The following is a 17,953-nucleotide window of genomic DNA, read 5'->3' on the forward strand; positions in this document are numbered from 1 at the left end:
GTTTCCTTGGAGGCATCCACCACCACCTCCAGCTCTTAAAACCTTTTTACCTCCTTTTCTCTGTAGACCTCTCAGTGTCAATGGGAGGAGTTTGATGAAGACATCCCATGTAGGGCTGTGTGCTACAAAGTTTCTTAGTCTCTCTACATTGTCCAGTTGTGGACCTCTTTGTAAATTACCATGACTGCAAGAAGAAGCTTCTCTGATGAGGGCTGAGCAATGTTCTGGTCTATAGGTAAAGCAATATGTCATTAGAAGTCACTGCATGCTATGTTTCTTTGGACAAATAATAGCAGTAGGTTTTCCCCTAAGCCCAGGACCTGTCTAATCTCAGGTTCTTGTCCACTTCACAGTGTCAGAGAGAAGCGTCATCTCATGTAGTGACCTTCAACCCGTTTTTTAAGGTGGTTGGTTACAACTGTCACATCTGTGCCGCTATTGTACCTGTCTATCTTGCAGGCTTATAGCTAGGGGATACTGTTGATTACTATTCTCCTGTAGGAGCATCAAAGAACCTCCCAGCACCATGAATGCTAGGAGTAGTGGTGAAGCCTCCAATGTGTACTGGCTTCATATCTCTGTGTTAATGACATAAGTAAGTGGGATCTTCAGCAATAGGATCCTACTATCAGGTTATGAATAGCAACCAATAGCCTTGGCAATAGTCTATGATGTTTGGGGAGATCTATAGGAACTCCTTTGGCCAATGACTGAACATGATGTCATCCATTCCTGGCACTCAAGGTTTACTTGGTGACATAAGATGTCTTTCTAGAGCATTGTCTTGTCTGTTATATGGTGACTTCCTTATTATTCCTTTCATATATACATATTTATAGGGTGCTTCTACAATAGTAAGTTTCCATATATGTTTTCAAATGGCCTTTGTGTAATTGCCCTTCCTTTTATTCCCTCATCTACCTTGCCCTCACATACCCTCCCATTGAATCCTAGTCTATTTTTCCATTTATCTCTTTATAATATTGTACTCTTATTTCTTCTTCCTTGGATCCTTTTGTCCTCCCTGGACCCTTACTAGCTGCCTAACCTCTATGTATTCAGACTGAAGTACACGTGCCTAGAGCTTAAAAGCCAGCATCCACATGTAAGATAAAACATGCAGTATTTGTCTTTTGGATTCTTGGTTATCTCACTCTGAATAAGTGATTCTAGATGCATTCAACAGCTGAATAATGTAATAATGTTCCATTGTGTAAATGTACCATATTTTCAGTATCCTTTCATCAGCTGATGGACATCTGACTTCTTTATTTTTCCTTTACAGCTTATATACCCCAGGAAAATTTTTCAAACAATATAAAAATCATAATGTTGTTACATTCTATTTTTAAGTAAATGATTATAATGAATACAAGTAAATAAACATGTTTCCCATTTCACTTACAAGAGTAAACATTTTACATATTACAGGTAAAACACAAATTATCCTCAACACCCACATGCAGTTAAACATTTATATTTTAGACTTATCATAGATCTGGAGCCTTTTAGTCATAATCATTTACATAGGCAATCATCTTTATAATTGCCAGAAAAACAGATTACTGATTTCACTTTTCATATTTTAAAGTCCTGTCCAATATCTTAACTAACCATCCAATTCTTTGTTTTCTAGTTACATGAAGTCAATTGTTTAAAGCTAGGTTGCACACTGAAACCTATGAACACATTTCCCAACATCAAAAAGAACTTGAGCTACTTCCTGGGACTTGATTGTTTTCCTTAATAATTAATCTAAACCACAGTCTATACAGCTTCTCAAGAGAAACTCATAAGTCCTAATACATGATGCTTCCTCGATCCTATTTTCTACTCTCTGCAGCCCCTGCTTTCTCAGGTGTGGGGGCAACATGATATCCTAACTTTACCTATATTAATTTTCCCACCAAACCAACCTCTATCACAATCCCTTACTACATTTCTTAAAAGCCCTTAATCATCAAAATCCTATTTAAACTATCACCATTATTGTAAAATCATTACTTCAATTAAACAGTACAGGCTAACAGGAAATCAACTTCATAATAATCCACAGATAAAAATGCCTAGTAAACCATATTTTTATGAGATAAACATACTACATTAAAGGCAGTGTGGATCCCCACACCCATTCACACCAGGCCAGATAACAGAGAAAAGTGGCGTTGTCAAACATGTAATGGCACAGCACTAGCAAGAGACATTTGAAACTCAAGTTCTCTGGTCTTGCCTAGCCAGGATTCACTCACCATTGCCTTGCACTCTGGTGACTGAACTCCTGAAATCCAAGTGCTACCTGCTGCTCCACTGACATGGACAGCGATAGGTAAAGCTTTAATTTATTTTAATGTCAGTTTAATTCAAAGAAAGTGGAAGGGTGATTTTAAAACATCTCTTTTTCTCAAGAGATAATAGCTGTACATAGGTAATTGATAAGAAGATAATGATTATACAAGCTAAGGCCACATGATTCTTCCAGAAGCCCCATGATGAGAGATCAATGCCCTGGATTGTCAAGAATTCTTCACCAGTACATCTGTAATTCAACATAGATAAAAATAATGTCAAAGTGTATTCAGTACATTCACTGTTCCTCCATTTTAAGAACTCATAGTTTTAACACATCATTAAAAATTTCATCTTCATATTTAATTGGTAGTAGTAATGTTATACTTACAAGTTTGTTATATATTATATCAATATAAACTACCCGAATCAGGTCCCTTAGTTAATTTCAAAAACCATTCAAAGAGGCATAGCTATCACATCTATTTAAAAGCATAAAGGAAGTAGGCTAAGTAAACTTGGCCAAGATTAGAGAATCATACTAAGATTGAACTTTGTAGTCTTCAAGGTGTCATTGATTTCTAAATCTACAATGCTGCCCCCTCCTCAAAGTGCAAAGGCATGGATGAAGGACTTGTTTCTCCTGAAGTCGAAAACCGCAGCTTCCTAATGACACACAGACACTCTAAGAGATCAGTCTTTGTGCAGTTCTGCTGACTCAGTAGACAGTCATGCAATTAACACAGCATCAAATTCTAGACTGAGGACCAGAGAGACTAAGGGTTTCTGACAGGAGTCAGTCAATTCCTGTCAGCTCCTGTCCCAAGACAACAATGGCAATCACAGATGCTCATCTATAAAACATCCCCAGCAGCCCATGGCTACAGACAGCCTGGGTAGCAGTTGGAGCACTGGCCCTGGCACAGGTTAGAAAAGCTGCTGCTGCTAAAAGTTCTGAATATACAATTACTACCTGTGTGTCTCCACCCCGTGTGTCTCCATCTCTGTGTGTGTCCATCCCTGTGTATCTCCATCTCTGTGTGTCTCCATCCCTGTGTGTCTCTACCCCTGTGTGTCTCCATCCCTGTGTGTCTCTACCCCTGTGTGTCTCCATCCCTGTGTGTCTCCATCTCTGTGTGTGTCCATCCCTGTGTGTCTCTACCCCTGTGTGTCTCCATCCCTGTGTGTCTCTACCCCTGTGTGTCTCCATCCCTGTGTGTCTCCATCTCTGTGTGTGTCCATCCCTGTGTGTCTCCATCTCTGTGTGTCTCCATCCCTGTGTATCTCCATCTCTGTGTGTCTCCATATCTGTGTGTCTCCATCCCTGTGTGTCTCCATCCCTGTGTGTCCATCCCTGTGTGTGTCCATCCCTGTGTGTGTCCATCTCTGTGTGTCTCCATCCCTGTATGTCACCATCCCTGTGTATCTCCAGCTCTGTGTCTCCATCTCTGTATGTCTCCATCTCTGTGTATCTCCTTGCTTGTGTGTCTCCATCTCTATGTATCTCTTAGGATTTAAAAGTTCCCAAATCTACAAACAGGACAGATTTCTTCTTCCTCTTGTGAAGACAATCCTTTGGTGAACATGAGGTCTGTGGACAGCCCTCTTCTGGTTCCACTTTATACATCTAAGTCCTCCTGACCATTAACTGGTAAGGAATTTATATTAGAAAGATACCAGACCAAACCAGGAGAAAGGAGATGTGGTAAATAAGATATCCCCCCATACTTGTTTTCTTATCAGTAATTCAAACATAATTTGTGTTACTGTTAGTCATTATTATTTTGAGCATCCATGAGAAATTTAAAGTATCATCATATTACTCTCCCATTTATATATCAAAATTAAATCAATGAGAACAATCATAGAAAGCAAAGGTATTTTCCTGGCATTAGACAAAAATGATATTTCCTTCTCAACATAGTAAAATGTGTGTTTTTCATTGCAGGACAAGTCTTCTGATAGGAGATTTTACCTACACCCTACATACACACACACACACACACACACGTACTATCCTTTGACTTTCTAAAGTCTTCCAGAGTGTGAGGCAGAGGAAAGACCCTGAAATCTGGCAGGCAAAGCTCACTCACTTTAGCCTTGCTGCCCTGACATTCTCGGTCTCTGCTCACAGGTACCATGATCTATACATGTAGAAACCTATGTCCTTCCTAAACAATCAGGGCAGACTATGTCAAACTCAAATGTTCTGAAACAAGGAATTCAAATCCACAATCAAGACACAAAAATCATTTTTAAAGTATTCTCTATACCAAGGAGCAGTAGGATCAAAACACATCCACGTGTGCACTGGGTACAATGATTCTCTCTGGGTAACTGGCAGAGGACAGTGTTAATCCTGAAAGGATGGGTTTCCCCTCCAAGTCTAGGAGCATTCTGTGTCCCCATTTTGACACTGAACTCAAACTTACATTACGTAGTTCTGACATTTACTGATTTCTGATGTGTTATGTTCTGGACAGAAGTTTTGTCCCAGGAATTCATTGTGCTGCAAAGCCTGTAACACAAACAGGAATAGGGAGAGGGAAATAGTTTAATTTATATAAGTTTCCAAAGATTAAACACAGCTATAACTTCAAGTTCAATCTTGACTGTAATTTCAAAAAAAAAAAAAATTGTTGTTGTTGTTGTTTGCAAGACAGGGTTTCTCTGTGTAGTTTTTGTGCCTGTCCTGGATCTCTCTCTGCAAACCAGACTCGCTTCAAACTCACAGAGAGCTTCCTGGCTCTGCCTCCCAAGTGCTAGGATTAAAGGCGTGTGCCACCACCACCACCACCACCACCACCACCACCACCTGCCTATTTCCAAAAATACTTTTAAACAAACAAAACCCTATTAAGTTCAGTCTGCCCAGCAAAGCAGTGCCCCTCCCCCACACTCTGGAGGCTTAGGATTGAAATGATGGGGTTTCCCAACTGCTAAGAGGTGGACTCTCCAACTAGATTACCTCAGGCACCTCTTTCTCTGCAAAGTCCATAACCATGTAAACACTGTCATTGAAACAATATTATTAATTCATAGTAACAATATTTTTTTCTTGTTTTAATCAAAACCAGTTGTGATTATGAGAGTAAGAAAGTCTATTAAGACACACTTTACTGCAGAGAAAGCTTGGCAAACCAATATGGCTACGATATCACATGGTTTCTATTTCTTTTAATTTCTTGGTATAAACTATATATCTTAGTCCCTGGCCTTTTCATTATTTCCTTATTGGGTAGAATCACAACCGCGTGCTCTTCATCATATCATCTATCTTTCCTCTTTACTCTGGGATTTTTCTCACTCTTTATTTCTCTCAAATAACATGTGACTGGGGCCCATGAAACACCTGTGTCTTTTTGTTTTTAACCACATTTCTTTTGTTTTTATTGTTAAGCTTGTGAACATACATGACTTTCAGGTAATAGTCTTAATTTAATGTCCTTGATTTTTCTTTTTTTCCCTTTTTTATTATTAAGAGATTTTCTACTCATTGTATGTATCTACCACAGATTCCCCTCTCCTCCCTTCTCCCACCCCCTGTCTTCCCCCATAACCCACCCCCAATTCCCACCTCCTCCAAGGCAAGGTCTTCCATGGGGAGGCAGCAGGGTCTGGTGCATTCAGTTGAGGCAGGTCCAAGCCCCTCCCCTCTGCACCAAGGTGTCCAAGGGAGGTAGAACAACAGGCTTGCTAAGGGAAGCCAAACAGACCATCCTGCAGGGAAGCTCCTTAAACTCTGAAAGTAAACAACTCAAAACAGCTTCAGGAAGTCCCTGAAACTGAGCAGACTGACCAGGCCTCTCCTGTCCCAAGCCTACCTAAATCATAAGGACAGCTGAGAGACTTGGTCAAACATGACAAGCTGCCTGGCAGAGGCTCTGGTCAGCTGAGCTGCCTGGCAGAGGCTCTGGTCAGCTGAGCTGCCTGGCAGAGGCTCTGGTCAGCTGAGCTGCCTGGCAGAGGCTCTGGTCAGCTGAGCTGCCTGGCAGAGATGGTCTCTAGTTGGTTAGCAAACTGTGCAGTGTGCTCCAGGTTTCCAGTTTTTGAGAGCTGTGACTCATGCTAGGGGTGGGCTTTTGGTAATGCAGCTGTGTGCGAGTCATTAGTGCTCCTGTAAGTAACCCTAATAAAACTCACTGGTTCACCAGGTTGGACTTTGATAGTATCCTCAAAAAAAAAAAAAAAAAGTAGACACAATACTTCAGGTTATGGTTCAAATAACATGGAGTAAGATTATTGATACAGAGTTTCCCAGTCTGGGATGGAGCAGATAGTGGGAGAGTTGGCCTGGGGAAAAGCCCCTAAAAATACGGAAGTGACACTAAATCAGAAAGCCACCAAAGATGAGGGGTTGGCTTAGAAACAGTCCACTTATAGGAAGGGCACGCTGCAGTGAAAATATAAGTTGTCATGAAAACTGAGATGAGAGAAGATATAAGCACATGGAATGGTCTGCATTGTTGACTTTTGCAGGAGAGTTAACGCAGACATATCCTGAGAAGGTTGTCTGAGAAGAGCAGTTGAGAAGAAATGCAGACATTATGGAAGAATGCAGACCTGGTAGGTTGACTGTCCTTCCTGTGGATGGCCCAATGCCCATGAGTATATGGGTAGCACCAAGTGGACTCTGGAGGTCACTAACAAAGAAGACATGAAGTTGGGAGAGAGTAGAAGTTAGGGGAGATTTGGGAGGAGTTGCAGTCGAGGAATGGGAATCATTATGATAAAGATACATGATATGTGTGTGTGAAATTCTCAAAGAATCAATAAAAATGTACTTTAAAATAAATCATGTGACTGGGGAAAACCCCAGATGACTCACTGACCTTTGGCAAGAATTAACAGGAAAATTCTCATCTTTTGCTCCTAGAAGGAAAATCCTGGGCAGCTGCTGGTTAGAGATTACAGCTGGGGAAAGGATTTGGTTGGGATTCATTTCAGTTGCTGCAGTTGGAGACCCAAGTACAGTGACAGACAAGACAACTTACTGTATATCCATAATGAGGAATGTTGAAGTACTGAATCAATCCAGGGTCTTGCATGAAGTCAGTGTATTGTAGTGATAGACCTGAGATATACTACAAAGGACAGAACCATGAATTAGATCCAGTCTATTGACTAAGAATTCTAGGCAAGATGCTCCCTCTTCAAGACTCCTTCATCCTTCTGACCATTTCTAATCAGACTATCTCTTTAAAACATTCTTTCAGTTAACTCTAAACAGAATTCTTTACTTTTTGCAAAGCCAAGGCTCTTCATGGTTTTTAAAATAAGGACTTGCCATCCATCTCTGCAGAAGTCAAATCCTATAGATATTGTTTCATCTTTAAAATAGCCTGCAAGCTATAAATATTCTTTAAACTTTAAATACCCTCATCCCATATTTAAAATCTATTTTAGATTCCTTGTAATATCTAATTTATGTAGATATTATGAATGATGAACAAGGATGAACAAGAGACAGCTCTGAAGTTCACATAAAACTTGCCCTATCTAGTCTAATGTACACTAGAATATTCAAAACAGTGACTGTGTGCATGCATTCAGACTGCACCTGACCAAATACTTCTAGAGAAAATGCAACAATGGACTTCATAACTAGTTTTAAAGTCCCAAATAGATACTTTATACAATAACCAGTTGTCTTAGTTCCTCTCCTGTGGCTGTGATAAAACACCATGACAAACATAGAAAAGTCAGGAGCTTTCTAAGTACAAATTACAAACATAATGGGAAAAAATGAGGGAAATAGTCTCATTCACAAAATCCTCAGAAAAAGGGAGTGAGTGGATGGGTGGGGAATCTTGGAATAAATCTAAACAAATGAAATACTTGTACAATAAAAAGTTTAAGACACTGAAAAAATTGAAAAAAATACAAGATAGACAGACCTCTCATGTTTATAGATTCATAGGATAAAAATTATAATATCCACCCTACCAAAAGCAATCAATAGAGTCAATGTAATCCCCATCATAATAATTTTAATGCAATTCACAGAAACTGAAAAAATAATATAAAGTTACACATCGAAATAAAAAAGAGCAAGGTTGGGAGAACAATATTGAACAATAACAATAAGACTGTCAGATTGGTGAAATAATCCATCCCCCTTTTGTGTGAGCAATAATTCATCTTCTCTATGGATAAGAGGCTTCCAGTGGGCCTGTCTGCACATCTGGGAACAAGAGCAACAGACCCTGGCAAACTTTGCCACCTTGTGTCCCTCTCTCATAAAGATGACAACATGCCATTTGCTCTGGTAGGGCCATGGTCCCATTCCAAGGAAAAGGATATTTGAGCCTGGGGAATGTCCTGCCACACAAGTGTAGCAATCCCTCCTTGGGCACATGTGCTATGCAGTTAACACAGTTTATCCAAGTATTTAGTTCTCTACATCAGCTTTATAAGCACATTATCAAAAGTAAAGACAAAGTGAACTCCACCAACATGTCTTTTAGGTAATGAAGTATTGTTAGGTTACTTTTGAGAAATAATTTTAAAGACTGCCTGGATGAACCAAAGGAGACAATTTGGGACACATGTACGTATTCTGTTTATTTGTTTTGTTTTTTTAGGAAAGGGTAAGATTAGACACACATGAAAATGAATTGTTAGAAAGGCACATGTTAAAAAAATAATAAACAAGACATTTAAATACTAATTTTAAAGGTTTTCCTCATGTTGAGATTGTGTATTTCCCCGGGCAATGATGTCAGTAGCCTTGCACTTCAGTGTAAAGTGTCCCACCTCTTCAAACTTCTCTGTTGTGCACCCACATTCTCCCCTTAAGTATATGATCACTCATGAAAAGGGAAAGTGGAGGGGTCACACAGGCTCTTTCCATCTTATTTATATGTACACATTCAATCCTCTTTAACGCTCCACCTAATACACTGGAGTCAATGTAGAAGCACATTTCATTTTTTAAAAATCTTCTATAACAATGCTCAGGCAGTTCTGGGCTCTGAAAGGTGACTAGGCTTCCCTTCTACACTCTGGGGTAGAAAGACCAGAACCAATGGGCAGAACTTCTTGACATGGTTCCTTGCCCTTGTTCTTTCCTCTGTGCTGTGGGGTCATTGCTTGAGAATGGCAGCAGAGCCCATCTCCTACAGATGGACTGGTCCACAGCACCGTGTTTGTCTACTGCCCCATGCCCTGAGAGTCCAGCACCCCAGCAATGAGGGAGGTGAAAACCACATCACCATACCCCACAGGAGCGCCCAGGAATGTTACAGGTTTTTAGGCCTAAGAACCAGACTGCCAAGGCTTCCTTTATAAAAAGGAAGTCTGTAGTCTACAGCCCAGGCCAGCAGGCATGCACAGTACTGTGAGTCCAATCCTTAATATGATAGGGCAGAACTTTCCTTCAGTTTTTCTTTGTCTCCTGTATGTAGTGACTTACAACTTGATTGGGTGCTCTAACTATGGGCAGTGAGCTAGAAATGCTGAAATATGTAGGAGGGGATTGCAGGAGACCTGGGGTGAATACACAACTATGCTCAAGGACACTGACCATCCTACCTGGATTTTTTCTGCTTTTCTTTCTCTTGAGGTCAAAGCAATACAAGGTGAACACTGGACAGACTACAACAATGGCAGTGACTGACCATTCATTTCTGATTGTATTTATGGCCTGCTCTACAAGATGGAAATCATTTCTGATGCTGTGGCTTGTGGGGTCACTGGGCCCAGAGGAGAATCTACTGTTATTCTTCTAAATGGATATGGTATTAAACTGACTTCTAATGAGTTGTGACACCCATAGATTAGTACATCTCAGACCTTTATCAAAGAAGCTTCCTTTTGCAGGAGATGGTGGTTAACACAGGCCCACCACAGGTCAACATACAGAGAAGAGAGACTACAGAGGATCCAGCCCTGTATGGGACATCTGTATATCACACCCCTCCTCCCAAGGATCAAGGATCAGGATGAAAGAGGCTAGAGGGATTGTAAGAGCCAGAGGCTGTGGACACCTACAACAAAAGAGGGTTCTCCTGTCACTATTGGGCAGTGACACATGGGAATGCAGTGCAGTGTGACAACATGGGGACACATGTACAAGATCAAGTCAGAGAAGATCCCTGCATGGAGGGGAGAGGTGGACATGACCTCCTACCCCTACCTGAGGAGCTACTAGCAGTTGATGGCTGCTGGGAGGGGGAGCGAGTTTTCTTTAAGGATGTGGCCCCTGGGGGCCTACCCATGCTGCAGTAGATGGCTCTACACACAGGCACATATGGGCAGTGCTTAGTAGACCCAGTCATTTACAAAAAGCGAAACAAAGAATGAGTCAGGGAGGGGAGAGTGGAGAGAGTGACAGGAAATGCAGCTGTTACTTTCCTGTTGCTGTGACACAACACCATGGTCAGGGAACTTGTAGAAGAGAGAGTTCCTTTGGCCTCAGGTTTCCAGTATGACAAGAGGCCATCCTGGCAGGGAGGCATGGCAGCAGGCAGCAGGCTAGGAAGTGGGAGAGGAAGCTGAATGCTCACATCCTCGCGTGACAGTGAAAAGATGAGAAGGAACAGGAAGGGGACAGGACTATAAACACCCAAGACCCTCCCTCACCCAGGGACAGACTTTCCCCATCAAATCTCTACCTCCCAATGGTTCCAGAACATCTCCAACAGCACCACAAACTGCAAACCAAGTGTTGAAGTCCCTGAGTCTTAGGGGACATTTCTCCTTCAAAAGTCCACAGGGGAGGATTTTGGAGGGAGAAAATGGCATGGAAACATTTTATGTGTATTTAAGAATCTCCCAAACAAAAATTAATTAATAACATATTTATTGAAGATTTATATTACTAGATGGCTATACATATATGGCCATATATATAGGAAATAAAAACAAAGCTTAGCACTTATTCACTGACGTGCATCTGCCATCGCCAAGCTACAGTATGTTCTTGTACCAGCAGAAAGGATAGGAGTACTAACACTGAATCAATTGTTCTATTTACTTAATATGCTTTTGGGGGGAAATGTGGGATCTGGCTCCATCTATCGGTTGATTTATTTACAATAATGTATATTTTATAGTATGAAAGACTAAGATGGGGTAATCAATTACAGAAAAAGGAGCAGAAGTATGCTAATTCAGGAGACTGATTAGTGCATAGGAGTCTAGCATCTTCCACTATTTTTAACACTTTTCAGAATACAAGTGAGTCCTGAGATACGCTCCTCCTGCTGAGCACTTACATTGACCATTGTTGTAGAATATTATTTTAAGGTGTGTTATACTTGTTTATGCTGTGGAACAAAGATGTATTTTATTTTTTTAAGTGACAGTTGTTTAACTGTGAAGCTGTAATACTTTGCCTGTCTAAAACACATGATTGGTCTAATTAAGAGCTGAACAGCAGGAGAAAGGAGAGATGGGGCTGGCAGACAGAGAGAATAAATGAAAGGAGAAAACTGAGAGGACGGAGGAGCAAGAAAAGGAGAAGAGGAGGACTCTAGGGTCCATGCATCCAGCCAGTCACAGAGTAAGAGTGAATGTAAGCTACACAGAAGAGAAGAAAAAAGCCCAGAGGCAAGAGAAAAGGTAGGTGAGATCATTTAAGTTAAGAAAAGCTGGCTAGAAATAAGCCAAACTAAGGTCAGTAATTTATAAGTAATAATAAGATTCGGTGTGATTTATTTGGGAGCTTCATGGTGGGCCACCAACAGAGCAAAGAGTAAAGAGTGAAACAACCAACTGCAGATCATGACCCTTCCTTTTCCATTAGAGATGACCGAATAAACCAAATCACCTTGCTGTGGTTAAAACAGCAGGCAAGTCTCTTACAACAGCATGAAAGGAAGGCTGCAATCTGTCTTGTGGGGGGAGATCAGCCAATCATACCACTTTCTTAAAGTTCCAAGTTATTATGGTTTGTAATATTACTCCAAGAAATGTCTGGTAAGAGATCACTAGAAAGAGGATGTTACCCACATCATAGTACTGACATCAGAGCAGTAGCCACAAATTCTAGGTGGAAAGGTGGCTCCTTCTCTCCTACAGACCATAATAAGCTTTAGCATAAGGACTCATGTCCCATGTGCTGATGTGTCAAGCATGTACATGTACAAGAAGGAACACAAGGAAAATTATCCTTTCAGAAAAACACAATTCACACTCACCAGCATGCATACAAAGTAGATGGTCATAAGCAGTGTTGGCACAGCCACTGCTCTGTCCCCTGCCCCTATAGACAGTGACAGGGAACTGGCTGAATAAGTCAACATCATGATGGTAAATGACATCGCGAAGAAATCCTTCACATTTGTGTTTACTCCTTAGAAAGAAAAAAGTGGTGACAGTTCATCTACATAAATCAAGAGAATTGTACATATTTCAAACAATACTTTAGTAATCAAAATGACTAGTAACAGCTTCACAGCGTCCCAGTTTCCCTGGGTTTTCAAGTGCTACCTGATCATGTGGATGCTGGGAAACAAATTTGGGGATTTAGAGAAGCAGCAAGTACTCTTAACAAATGAGCCTCTCTCCAACTCCATCATGTGGCTTTATTTTTATATTTCCCACAAAATACCTTTCCATATAATACCTGTTATCTTCTATATATAATTATGGACAATTTATGAGATCCTGACATGGAGAGCCACAGGCAACACAACTAATAAAAATGTTACCAAATTCTCTCACAGGAGAATCAGCAGTAGAACAGGTTCACATCCACATTACCCTGTGTTTATTATAATTGCACTAGTAATGAAACTGGGATCAGGACTATGCTGGTTAGTTTTTGTCAATTTAATACAAGCTAGTGTCATATGGGAAGAGGCAAGCTCAACTAAGAAATTGCTTGCATTAGACTGGCCTGTTGTCAGGCCAGTGGGGGCATTTTCTCAAAGAATGATTTATGTCTTAGACAAATGTGGATAATGCCATCCATATGCAAGTGATCCTGGGTTTTATAAGAAAGCAGGCTGAACAAATCATTAGGAACAAGCCGGTAAGCAGCACTCCTCCATGGCCCCTGCTTCACTTCCTGCCTCCAGGTTCCTGCCCTGAGTTCCTGACCTGACTTCCCTTCTTGAAGTACATTGAACTGTAAGATGAAATAAACCCTTTCCTCTCGAGTTGGTTATGTTCATCACGGGGCAAAAACCTCAGGCAAGGATTAAACAACCTTGCAGTGGTTTTAATATCTAGAACACAGGAGGGTGCCTCCAACTTTAGTTTTCCCTAGGAAATCACCATGTAACTGCTATACAGTAAGGCAATGGGTTCCATAAGCTGATTTGTAATCTTTCTTGACCTAATGCTATGAGTCATAGACAGTATTGTGTTTTTATAATATTACAAGGACACAGAGTCTGGGAGCTGAGTCCCATGCCTAATTATTTAAAAAGTTATTGTTATGATTATCATGGTGTGTATAATGCATGTGTGATTATGGGTCTGCATGTATCATAATGTCTATGTACCATAGTGTGCATATACCATAATGTACTATGGTGTACATGTGCCATGGTGTACATGTGCCATGATGTACATGTATCATAATGTACATGTGGATTTGAAGGACAAATTTCTCCAGTGATTCTCTCTTCCATTGTGGATTCTGAGGATCAAATTCAGGTTGTCAGGCTTGCAGGACAAGTACATTTCCCATAACCAACCCATGGTCTAAATGACTGGTTCTGAATGAATTGTCTTATAAAAAAAAGTCTAAGCTTTATCAATGCTTATCTTTCTCTGTGTGTGTGAGTGTATATATGTGAGTGTGTGTGTCTGTGTTTGTGTGTCCGTGTGTGTTCATGTCTGTGTGAGTATGTGTGAATGTGTGTGTGAGTGTAAGTATGTGTGTGTGTGAAAAGCATGGAAATTCTGAACAATTAGTCTAGGGTGAAACTTAACCATAATACACAAATGAATCTATGCATATATTTCAAATAATTATATAATTTCAAAAAACCTCAAATTCAGTATCATCTCTCTTTGTCAGAGTAGGTACCACAAGACACTGTATGCATTTAAGTTGTTTTGCCTACATACATATGTATAACGTATTATCCACATTTCTATATCTTATTTACATATAGAGTCACTTATACAGAAACACAAAGAAAAATATATAGCTGTGTAGCTAGAGTTTTCCTGCCTGGCCCACAGTCAGAACAAATCTCTCTCACCCACCAGTCCCATAGCAGCTCAGACCCAACCAAGTAAACACAGAGACTTATATTGCTTCAAACTGTATGGCCATGGCAGGCTTCTTGCTAACTTCTTATAGCTTAAATTAATCCATTTCTATAAATCTATACCTTGCCACATGGCACATGGCTCGTGGCTTACCAGCATCTTCACATGATGCTTGTCATGGTGGCGGCTGGCAGTGTCTCTGACTTAGCCTTCCACTTCCCACAATTCTTCTCCTCCTTGTCCCACCTAACTGCCTGACTACTGGCCAATCAGTGTTTTATTTACTAACCAATCAGAGCAACACATTTGCCATACAGAACATCCCCCAGCATAGCTGGGCTAGAGACATGGCTCACTGATTAAAAGCATGTGCTGTTATTGTAAAAGCCCTGGATTCCATTCCCAGCACCCACATGGTGGCTCACATTCTGTAACTCCAGTTCAAGAGGATCTGATGTCCTCTTTGGACCATCCCAGGCACTGCATTCACTTAGTGCACACACACACACACACACACACACACACACACACACACACACAAAGGCAGAAACATAAAGAAAAAAATAAATCTTTCACAATACCTATGGATAGGCATCTAATAATTGATCTTGCTCCATTGGCACTGTCTCAAATGGGTACATTATGTCTACATTCATTATAAATCACAGAGTCTCTAGTAAAAACACAGTTTCACAAACAACTTTTGCAGTATTTTGTGAACAAGTCTTGGAGACTTTCCTCCCACTGAACACCTGTTTTAGATGGCACACACTGGAGATGTCCTTTTCTACTTATGCTTTTCTACTTTAGACTTGCCACAGTTGTACAAACCAAAACACACTCCCCCAAGAGTAAAGACGCACTCTCTTGCTTTGTCACTTACCTGCTATGCTGAATACTATAACAGTAAATACAGTACTTGTCAATAACCTCCTGGGTACCAGCTCACCCAGCAATTTCCCAAGGAAATATGGTGACATTCTGTAGTATCCACTGGTATGCTCATATCTACAGAGACAAAGATGACATTATACACCCTTAGATTAGTCCAGAAGGCACAGGTGAGATGCTGGCTACACTGACTTCTGCCACCACAGGGAGCCTAACAGGACAGTGTCCCCTGTGCTCCAGGCTGACTCCCATACACGTCCCCATCTTAGGGACCAGCATCCCTAGGCCAGCATCCTGATGACATTCTCACTAGGATTCTCCCCATTAGAGAACTCTACCTTGTTTTGTCCACTGTGGTCACACAGCAGCCCCTCCAGGAAAACAGCCCAGTGTGCCCTCTCTCCTCAGAGTCTCTGCCCCTCTGAAGCTGGCTCCCTGAGGAGAACCTCATTCCTACCTCACCTCAGACAGTGGTCATGGAGACTTCTCTCCTTCCAGTTCTCATGAAGAAGGTGACACTGTCACTCTGAGGTCACAGTGCAGCTTCAGGACACTACATTCTTCTCTCCAGCTACTCTCACTTTAGGACAGATATGGTAATATTTTATTTGTACTGAAATGTGATTTTATTTGTATGTTAATAAATAAAGTTGCCTGGGGGGTCAGAGCTAATAGCAAGCCATAGCAAGAGCCGGGCAATGGTGGCGCATACCTTTAATCCCAATCACATGACAAGCAGATTTCTGTGTGTTCAAGGATAGCACCAGCATGGAGACACATGCCTTTAATATCAATACCAACCATGGAAGACCTGGAGGTCTCTATAGACAGTCAGTGATGAGGCGGTCATGTGGTTGGTTTTACAACCAATGAGAAGGCAGAACAGAAAGTCAATAAAAAGACAGACACACAGGAAGTAGGTCTCTTGCTGAGGGGAAGGACGACAGCGGCAGCAAAGGGTAAGAAAGGGTTTTTAGTCTCAGCTCTCAGCTACTGCTCTGACCTCTTGGGCTTTTAACTTTGCATTTGGCTCTGTGTTTCTTATTTAATAAGACTGTTCATCTACATTTGGTGCCCACATGGCAAGAATTGATTAAAAACCGGTGGGCCCAGCTCCTTGCCTGGGCCTAGTTCGGCCTAGGCCCCAGACCCAACTGAGATATAGCTACAAGCGGTTGCCTGAAGCTAGAGCTAATTGCAGCCAGATTAACAAAATACTGATGCTATGAACAACTCAGGCGTGCCAGAGATACCAGTCAGCTGTACTCGACTGCAACTGCAGATAGAGCTGCTTTCGGCCAAAATGCCAATGTACGTGGTCAGAGCTTAAGGAAGGCAGAGCCCAGACTCAACTTGGCTCAATTGGAAACATGTGGCTAGATTTAAGCTTTTAGCCAGAACTTGTGGTTTCTCTCTCTCTCTCTCTCTCTCTCTCTCTCTCTCTCTCTCTCTCTCTCTCTCTCTCTCTGGATTCCCACCTCGGATGCTAGGTAGCTCTTTTGAAATTCCCTCAGATTTCTACTGCTCTAAGCAGACTTGGTAAGTCAATTAAGATATCAGATATTTTTAAAGGTAAAAACTATTTAAAAGAAAAAATTTTTTCCACATTAAAAAAAATGGTTATTATGTGTACATTGGAAGAAAATTGGGCTTTGTTGGATAAAATATTAGGCAGTCTGAAAGTGGAACAGCTATATGAGAAGATTAATGTTGATGGGGTTATGCACATTATTATTTTCCTTCTCCTTATTTTACTATTTAAAAAGATAGTCAATTTAAGTGCCAGGATAAAAGCTTTAGAAAAACCTGTTAAACCTGTTAAAATAAATTGTAGAGAAATTCAGATTCAGAGAGAAGAAATTAACAGTGAAATTGTTTTAGGATTGGATTATAAGGTTACAGAAAGAAAGCCAGTTTTCATACAATCACCCTTAATTTATCCGGGAACCATACATCAGCTACCTGGTCAAGTGAATGCACAAAATATTTGGACTCCAATTGAAATGTTAGATTTACGAAGATTTAAGGAGGCAATAGTATCTTATAGCATGCATTCCCCATTTGTAAAGCAAATATTTGACTCCTGGTCAACTAATAATAAGATTATACCACAGGACTGGCGAGAGCTGGTAAATGCTGTTCTGGAAACCAGGGCACAGCTGCAGTGGCGTATGTGATTCAAAGAGGAGGCTAAAAACATAGAAAATCAATGGAGGGCTAAAGGTATACAAATCTCCCAGGATCAGCTTGTTGGAGAAGGCCAATATCTAAACCCTAATTCTATGTTGAATGGCAGACTTGAATCCATGGGACAGAGTTGAGGAACCAGGAAACAAAACTGAGTCATTTACAAAGGTTATACAGGGCCCAAAAGAATCCTTCATAGATTTCTTACAAAGACTGACTTCAGCAGTAAAGAAAATGGCCCTGAATTCAGAAGCTACTCAGATAATAATTGAATCTTTTTCTTTTGAGAACATGAATGTAGCATGCAAGAGAATAATCAGGCCATTAAAGGCAAGATCTGCACCCTTGGAAGATTAGATTAGAGACACGTTTAATGTTGAGGCTCATGACCATGATGATATGTGGATAGAAGAAGCAA

General features: G+C 40.9%; 1 protein-coding gene across 1 annotated transcript in view; it reads right to left on the reverse strand.

Annotated features, from left to right (window-relative positions):
• Positions 1 to 2,329: 2,329 nt before the first annotated feature.
• LOC114691799 (ATP-binding cassette sub-family G member 3-like) overlaps positions 2,330 to 17,953 on the reverse strand; it is a 78,427-nt gene continuing 62,803 nt past the window's right edge. Inside the window, exons 12-16 of the mRNA XM_037209250.1 lie at positions 15,341 to 15,465; positions 12,429 to 12,583; positions 7,281 to 7,370; positions 4,719 to 4,804; positions 2,330 to 2,536 (exon numbers count right to left, since the gene is read on the reverse strand). Of these exons, the coding sequence (XP_037065145.1) occupies positions 2,356 to 2,536; positions 4,719 to 4,804; positions 7,281 to 7,370; positions 12,429 to 12,583; positions 15,341 to 15,465 (637 nt within the window). The 3' untranslated portion in view covers positions 2,330 to 2,355. The remainder of the gene's footprint in view (positions 2,537 to 4,718; positions 4,805 to 7,280; positions 7,371 to 12,428; positions 12,584 to 15,340; positions 15,466 to 17,953) is intronic.

Source organism: Peromyscus leucopus, chromosome 10, assembly GCF_004664715.2.
Source record: "Peromyscus leucopus breed LL Stock chromosome 10, UCI_PerLeu_2.1, whole genome shotgun sequence".
NCBI classification, from domain to species: domain Eukaryota; kingdom Metazoa; phylum Chordata; class Mammalia; order Rodentia; family Cricetidae; genus Peromyscus; species Peromyscus leucopus.